This window comes from Selaginella moellendorffii, unplaced genomic scaffold (genome assembly GCF_000143415.4).
Source record: "Selaginella moellendorffii unplaced genomic scaffold, v1.0 SELMOscaffold_122, whole genome shotgun sequence".
Classification (NCBI taxonomy): Eukaryota; Viridiplantae; Streptophyta; class Lycopodiopsida; order Selaginellales; family Selaginellaceae; genus Selaginella; species Selaginella moellendorffii.
The window spans coordinates 435329-444003 of NW_003314383.1; the positions used below are offsets into that span (position 1 = coordinate 435329).

The 8675-nt window shown below is 35.4% G+C and overlaps 1 protein-coding gene across 1 annotated transcript in view; it reads left to right on the forward strand.

The window, feature by feature from the left end:
• LOC112342879 overlaps positions 1–548 on the forward strand; it is a 6300-nt gene extending 5752 nt beyond the window's left edge. The window contains exon 2 of the mRNA XM_024665453.1: positions 174–548. Coding sequence (XP_024521221.1) covers positions 174–548 — 375 coding nt within the window. The remainder of the gene's footprint in view (positions 1–173) is intronic.
• Positions 549–8675: the final 8127 nt, after the last annotated feature.

Here is an 8675-nt window from a genome sequence, read left to right on the forward strand (position 1 = left end):
ACGTTCTACGCCGCTGTATCCTTCCTCACACTGTCATCACTTCATGCCATAATTCACCTTAAGGCCACTTTTCATCTGAGGCAACAATTCGTTTGGTTCTTCAAGCTGGCTATTGGTGGCCAACGCTTCACAAGGATGTTGCTACCTACGTTCAGACCTGTGATCCCTGCCAGGGTGCTGGTCGCCCAACTCACCGCGATCTGATGCCGCTTAATCCTCTGCTTCTGGTGCTTCCTTTTGAGAAGTGGGGCATCGATTTTGTGGGACCGATCAAGCCGGCCAGTCATCCTTCCTGTTGTCGCTACATTCTCGTTTGCATGGACTACGTCACAAAGTGGGCCGAGGCTGAAGCTCTCACGGAAGATACAGCCAAGGTTGCGACTTTTCTTTACAAGAACATCATCATGAGATTTGGCTGCCCTTTGGAGCTGGTGAGTGACCGAGATACTCACTTCATCAATCAAGTGATCGAGACCTTGGTGGAGAAGTATGGCATCGCTCATCGCTACCACCCTCGTGCTTGGTGCGCACCAACAAGATATGTGTGACATCATCATGAAGCTCGCAAGTGCTTCTCGCACAGATTGGGATCACCGTTTGCTCGATGCACTCTGGGCATACCACGTTGCTTACAAGGTCACCACCAAAGCTTCACCGTTCCATCTTGTTTATGGACAAGAAGCCATCCTGCCGCTTGAGCTCGAGATTATGGCTGTCGAGCACAACTTGGACTGGGACAACACTCTTCAAGCTCGACTGGACATGCTTCTACAGCTCGACGAGCGTCGACTTCTCGCTTTCCAAGCTCGCGAAGCATGCCGCAATGGTATGATCGTCATTTGCGTGCTAAACATTTTTCTGCTGGTGGTTCTGCTGTATGATAGCAAGCACTGAAAAAAGCATGGGAAACTACGTGTTCACTGGCTTGGGCCATATTGCATTGTTGAAGTTTTTTCTAACGGCTCAGTCCAGCTTGAAGATTTCAGTGGGAACTTCTTACCAACTGGTGCTCACTTGCGCAAGTACCATGAGTGAGATGAAGCTGCCATGGAGTTATGTGCTCTGGGACGGAGCCCAATAGGTGGGGGGTGATGTAGATTCCAACTTTAGTCATGTCACCAGTGGGATTGTATGTAATGTATGTCTGTCCTGAAGATTACCAAGAGGGAGTGGACCTGGGCTATGATGGTGCTGAGGCACGTCAAGAAGAAGCTATGCTGTTGATGAGAAGCCAAAAACCAGCCTAAGAACCAGACACTCTGTGCTGCTGACCTACACAGCCGCAGGGCTGCCGGGGTTTCTGGTTCTTCAAGACAAACATCTTTATTCTTTATATATAATCCCTTTTTACTTCTCTCCTATCATGACATGGCTAAAGTTGGAATATTCTCTCAGTTCTACATGCACCATTCACGACTTGATTTTATCAACTTTTACATAGTGCATCACAGTGTTCATCTACAATTTCCTCTGGCTTCAAAATGCTGCACAAGCTTAATATGGAAGAAATTCAAAAAGTCTTAGATTCAATGGAAAGAAAACTCTTAGAAAACAATTTAATTTGTGCAAAATGGGCAAACCACATTATATCGTTCAGTATTATAACTTTATACTACAGAACTACTACATTACTTCACCTAGGGAATTTTATAGGAATTAACCAAACATGAAATTTCATTATATATATTTGACAATTACAACTTTAGGGTTCTTTAGTATCCAAGTGGCATTATAATAATTACTGCCTAACTTGGTTTAGTTTCATAATGCCATACAAAATTATGTTCTATGAGGATGGAGCAAATTGATACTTCACTAATTCATAATAAGGAAGTGTTTTAAGTGTATAGAATATAGAAATGTACATATTTAATAAGCTTAATAACCTCAGATTATATATATGAATGAGTGGTCCAGATTAAAATCAATTTGACAACTATGAAAAACTATATAATAATTTTATATGGCATTATTATATCATCACCTCCTATTTAAATGATGGAAGGGAAATAAGATTCTCCTATCGATAAGTTGAGATTTGGAAGAACATCAGGAGGACACACCATTGAATTTGTAGGTGGTGTAATTTCTTTTTAATCCTTTTATACATATATAATTTCTAGAGGATTTATTTGTTAAATATTATGTCAAATATTATAAACTTGTAATCTAACTTGCTGCAACACTCAATATAGTCCTTTCTATTAGGTATAGAGCCCTTTAAAAAAACCACTTATTATAAGATTAGGAAAAATAAACCAACACCAAATCATTCATATTGATGGATGATATGAGAGTTGTAGTATTATTATTATCCCACTTGTATGTGACTTAAGTATTTAGAAAACTCTACTTGAACCAGTAGAAAAATACTCATTAAATATTAATTTCAAGATTTAACATCATTGGCAATCATAAAAATAAACTCAAATTGATTAGCAATATATGCATAACTATATATGAGTTTATATAATGAAGCACTAATAGAACTTTACACCCCATAACATATGTGTACTAGAGAGATAATAAATAATCATCCCAATCTAAATATTAAAAGTTATATACTTTGCAATTATCCCCTTGAAGGTTTAAATGAGCAATTCTACCAAACTATCTATTTATGGATACTAAACACTCATGAAAGTGTGGTATATCAACAGCCAAGACATTAAGATGTAAATTACCTTAACCATAAATGCAAAACTATTATCTAAAAGAATTCATTTCAAACAAGAATGCTAAAACATTACTTAATTAGAGAGGAAGTATTTAATAACAATTGTAAATGCATTAATAAGAGCACAAACTTCCACCTAAGAAGTTATGAGACCAGAAGCAATAATGACATATTCATTATTGGCAGTTAGTCATAAAAAAAATGTCACCAGCTCAAACAAATAAAAAATTACAAACACACAAAAAGGAGTGTTATGAGTTTAGCACCAAATAAAATTATACACATACAAGATGACTATAAAAAACAAATTCCCTAAGATGTTGTTAGCTATAAAATTAAGATCCAAATAATAAAAAGGTTTGATTAGATATATCTAGGGCTGGATGTATTTAGGACTTAATATATCTGAGACCGAATTCAAAACCGAGTTTAAAATATAGACAAAGATTGAATTCAAGACCAAATATAAATAGGGGTCAACTATAAAGGATAATAGCCCAAGAGTAAGAATGTCCTTTTTTTTCCAATTAGTTAAATGTTTTGGGATATTTGGAGTTAAATATCATTAATTTTGCATACTATTGGGTTAAATAACCTCTAAAACACTTGAGACCAAGTTTAAGTTTAAGTTTGAGTACTATTGAGTTAAGTAACCTTTAAGAACATTTCAGACCAAATCCAAGAAACAACTTTACAATCCCTACTATTTCTGTAGATTTCAATGTTATTTCCTAACATTATATATTGCATGTGTAATTGCAAGTTTGTCTTGCTTTAAACCCTAGCCCTAGTAAGAAATGGTTTTAAAAAATTTAAAATGCAAATTTAATTTATCAAATTAGCAACTTTGTGAATAATCTATAATAATAAGAACGAAGAACCCACACCCCCGCAGCCGTCCGATCCCAGGCCCAGGGCAGCCTCGAAAGCCATGGTTCTCAGCAAGGGGAGGCCAGCCCAGGCTCGGGCCAGGGCCGGTGGCCATGGTTGGCGGGAATATCGGCTCAATGTTGTGGCAGCCAATGGGTGGGATGCACGCGTGGCTGGGAAGGGAAGAGGGCGTGGTGACAAGTGTTATGCCATGCACTCCTAGGGCTCCCTGGCTGCTCTGGTCGGACACGGTTGTGTGGGATTCCCATGAGAGCCTGTGCGTGGTAAGTAACAGGGGCGAGAGTAATGGTAGGATCAACGAGGCCTAGGCGAAGCAGGAGATGCTGGCTTACCAGGCCCTGTGCCAAGCCGAGCTCATGAGGTCGGAGAAGACGCCCCACCGGACACAACCTGGCACCGCACCCAATCACCAAGAAGTCGAAATATTTCGTCGAGCTTCCATCCAGACGTGTTCTTGAATGGTGGCCATTCTGGTGTGAGGAAATCCTCCCATTTGCGGCAGCGTTCGGTATGATCCCTGTTGGAGATCTGCATCTTTACCAGTGGATTCATAGAACGCTACTCTTTGAAGGTATGGCATGGAGTCCCTCTTTTGCATTAGAGCGAATGTTGTGAAGGGGAGCTGACACCTCTCTGTGGGATTTGCAGGCGAGAGAAGATGTACCTCGGTGATTTTCACTTGAAAGTCGTCCATTTTCATCTTCACCCCATATTCCAAACAGCACGCATGGATTGATTGGAGTCAAGTCATGTCACACAAGCAGACGAGACGATGGACTCTGGATATTAACACGTAAGGTGGTACACAGGATTAATTCGTTTTGACTTTCTCACTGAACTTCGCCATTGTTTCAGGAGGAAGGAACACCATGACTTCAATGGCTTTCCCACCTCTCGGTGACAGGTCATAGAAGTAGAAGCCGTTCCACAGCTTCGTAGCGTGTCGAACAGTGGCTGGTTTCCCCCATCCAAAGTCCAGACTATACATTGGAAATCTTGGAGAGCTGCTAGAGATTGGTAAACACAACATTGGAGTTATTTTGTTGTTCTTGAGTGTGCTTCGCAAAAGTCTAATATTTTCCTTTCAGATCATTACATAGTTGTGAAATTTATATATATCCAACTGTAGTCTGCATTTCTATTCTGCATAAACTTCTATACAAACTCAATTAATATATATATATATATATAATCGAAGTGACTGAAAATGCTTCGCCTCTGCCATCTTTTGAGAACCATACGACATAGTAAACAATCTAATGGAGATTTAGATGCCTCTGAAACTATGATTGATCATGATACACATACTATAGCTGTTCAAAATAATCATGATAATGATTCTATACACCAAAATATTAATCTTGATAATGACTATATACAGCAATCAGTTGTACACTCAGAAGCATCTGGAACCTTACATGCATGTCATTATGACAATTACATATATCAAGCAATATTAAATCCACCACTCCCACCCATGAATACCACACTAGCAAGCCATAGCATTTATAATGACTTTAACATAATAAATTTTAATATTGGTAGTTTATCATTTGTTTGTACTTTTTGTAATGCATTGCATTTTAAAGATGAAAACTCTTCAATATGTTGCCAGAATAACCAAGTTATATTACCTCCAATTTCACCCTTACCATTTGATTTACTTTCACTTTACAAGCAAAATAAGAACTCTAATTTTAAAACAAATATTAGACACTATAATAGTGCTCTTACTTTTGCATCTATGTCTTCTAATATTGATATTGTAAAAGGTCATGGTCCTTATCGCTTTAAAATCCATGGTCAAATATATCATAATATTGTTTCAGCACATCCTTCTAAAGGTCAATATCGAACTTATGGACAACTTTATATGCTTGATACTCTAGAAGCTACAAATATAAGAAAGCAAAACCCTTTTAATTCAAGTTGTGAGACAAACTTACTTAAACATGATGTTCTCCTTCGTCATGTTAACCCATATGCTCAAGCTTTCAAAATGATGTATGAAATGGAACAAGAAGAAATTCATTTTGCTACACTTTCAGGTTATCCTATACGTGGTGTTTACATGTTATTAAAAACTGAAGGAACTGATCCACGACGCTATAATGCTCCACGGACAAATGATGTTGCTGTTGTGTTTGTTAGTGATGATGGAGAACCGCCATATAGTCGTGAAATTTATATATATCCAACTGCAAGCAATTCTAAATGTATCTCAACACTTGATTATAATTGTGATCCAATGGTTTACCCATTAATATTTCCTTTTGGTGACAGAGGTTGGCACAAAAATATTTTTAATTCTGGACGTCGAATTACATTGCTCCAATATTATGCATACCGTTTATCTATAAGAGACACAATACACTTTGGTTTTGATCAAATTTTACATGCAGGAAAACTCACACAACAATATATTGTTGATGCTTATGTAAAAGTTGAAAGCAATAATTTGAATTACTATCGCACTCATCAAAAACAATTGTGAGTTGAAATGTATACTGGTCTTATGGATTATGTTGCAAACCGTGCTACTAATGAAAATATAAATCCGATTGTTATTTTACCTTCAAGTTTTGGGGGTGGCCTTAGAGCAATGCAACAAAATTATCAAGATGCAATAGCTATAGTTACCCATTTTTCAAAGCCAGATCTTTTCATTACTTTTACATGCAATCCCAAATGGCCAGAAATTTCTAAAAACTTACATCCAAATGAAAGCCTTGAGGATCGTCCAGACTTGGTTTCGAGAGTATTTCATATCAAGCTTAAAGAATTTTTGAATGATATTACTAAAAAACATATTTTTGGAAATTGTATTACTTTTATATATGTAATTGAATTTTAAAAAAGAAGCCTTCCACATTGTCACTTTCTAGGGATTTTATCTCATGAAAACAAGATTAAAAACCGTAATGCTATTGACCAATACATAACGGCACAATTGCTTGATCCTCAAAATGAACCTGAAATTTCTAAAATAATTACATCTCATATGATATATAGTCCTTGTAGGCTTCTTTACCCTAATATTCTTTGTATGGAAAATGGCACTTGCTCAAAAGGTTATCCAAAAAAATTTAATTATGAAACTACTTTTAGTGTTGATGGATATCCAGATTATTATAGACCTAATAATGGTCGTACATTTCTAAAAAATGGGTGTTATATTGATAATTGTTGGGTAGTGCCTTATAATAAATACCTTTGTAAAAAATATAATGCTCATATTAATATTGAAATTTGTGCTACTATAAAAAGTATTAAGTATTTATTTCAATATGTTTATAAAGGTTATGATTGTGCTACAATTGAAATCCATTCAGCAACCCAACCTGATAATAATTTAAATTGTGATGAAATCTCAACATTTTTAAATACACGTTATGTATCTGCTCCAGAGGCAATATGGAGACTTTTTAAATTTAAAATGCATGGTCATTCGACCCCTATAATCCGTCTTCCTATCCATCTTCCAAATTTTCAAAACATCTATTTTATAGAAGGTTCTGAACAAATAGCACTTCAAAGAGCTACTCAAAATCGTACGATGTTGACAAAATGGTTTGAATTAAATATAAATGACCCAAATGCTAGACAATATACATATCCTGAAATTCCTTTATATTATACATTTAACCCTCATATTCATAACTGGCAAATTCGACATACAAGAAATGTCATTCACCGAATGTATTCTGTGTCACCATCTAATGTTGAACTATATCATTTACGTTTTATTTTACTCCATAAAAAAGGTGCTACATCTTTCAAAGATCTTAAGACAGTTAATAATATTTATTATGACACATTTCAACAAGTTGCAAATGCAATGGGGCTTATAGCTGATGATACTGAATGGGAAAAATGTTTAGAAGATGTTTGCTGTTTTTTTAGAATGCCATCACAATTAAGACAATTATTTGTATTACTTTGTATCTTTTCACTCCAAAAGATCCTTACTGCCTGTGGGATAAATTTAAAGACTTCCTCTCTGAGGATTTCATGCAACTAAATTCAATTTTTCATTATGAACATGCTTTCCATGATATAAATATTAAAATGAAAATGCATAGCAAAACTAATCAAAACTATCATCTATCTATGCCGTCTGAAAATTTTGATGATGAAAAAATTGTCAACTCAACACAAATATATCAAAATGTTGAACAAAATATTCCTTAATTTAATCAAGAACAGTTAAATATTTTTAATGATATTCTTAATGTTATTGATTACCCAATTGAGCATAATTGATACATTTTCATTGATGGTCCTGGTGGTACTGGTAAAACATTTCTTCTTAACACTCTTATAAATATTTTACAACTAAAAAAAATAAATGTTATTAGCATGGCTTAGACAGGAATTGCAAGTACTTTACTTTATAATGGCCGAACTTCACATACTACTTTTAAACTTCATGTTTCAATAAATGAAACATTAACTTCCACTATAACTGCTAATAGTGAAGCAGGTATAAGAATCAAAACTACTAATGTATTGTTATGGGATGAAATAAGTATGGTTCACACTCATGCATTCACTACTGTTGATCAAGTGTTGCAAGACCTAAAAAATACATCATTACTTTTTGGTGGCATAATTGTTGTCACTAGCGGGGACTTTAGACAAGCACTTCCAGTCATTCCACATGGACATAGGGCACAAATTGTTTTAAGTTTTATAAGAATGAATAAGTTATGGAGATTATTTAGAAAGTTATCTTTGAAAACAAATATACGGCTTGCTGAAAGTGATAAATCATGGTCTGAATGGCTTTTCAAAGTTGGAAATGGTGAAAATTTTGAAAATTTACCATCTTTACCTTCTAACTCCATTTTATTACCTCATACACAACTAATTTATTCATCAATTATTGATTTTGTCTACCCTTCAATACTTGATATTTCAAACTCTTATATTGTAGCCAACCGAGTCATACTTACCCCACTTAACGATGATACATTTGCAATCAACAACACTATTATCTCTAGATTACAAGGTGATACATACATCTACAAAAGCATTGATTTTGTTGACACTGAACATCCTGAAAATTTTCCAATAGAATTCCTAAATTTTATTACACCTTTTGGTC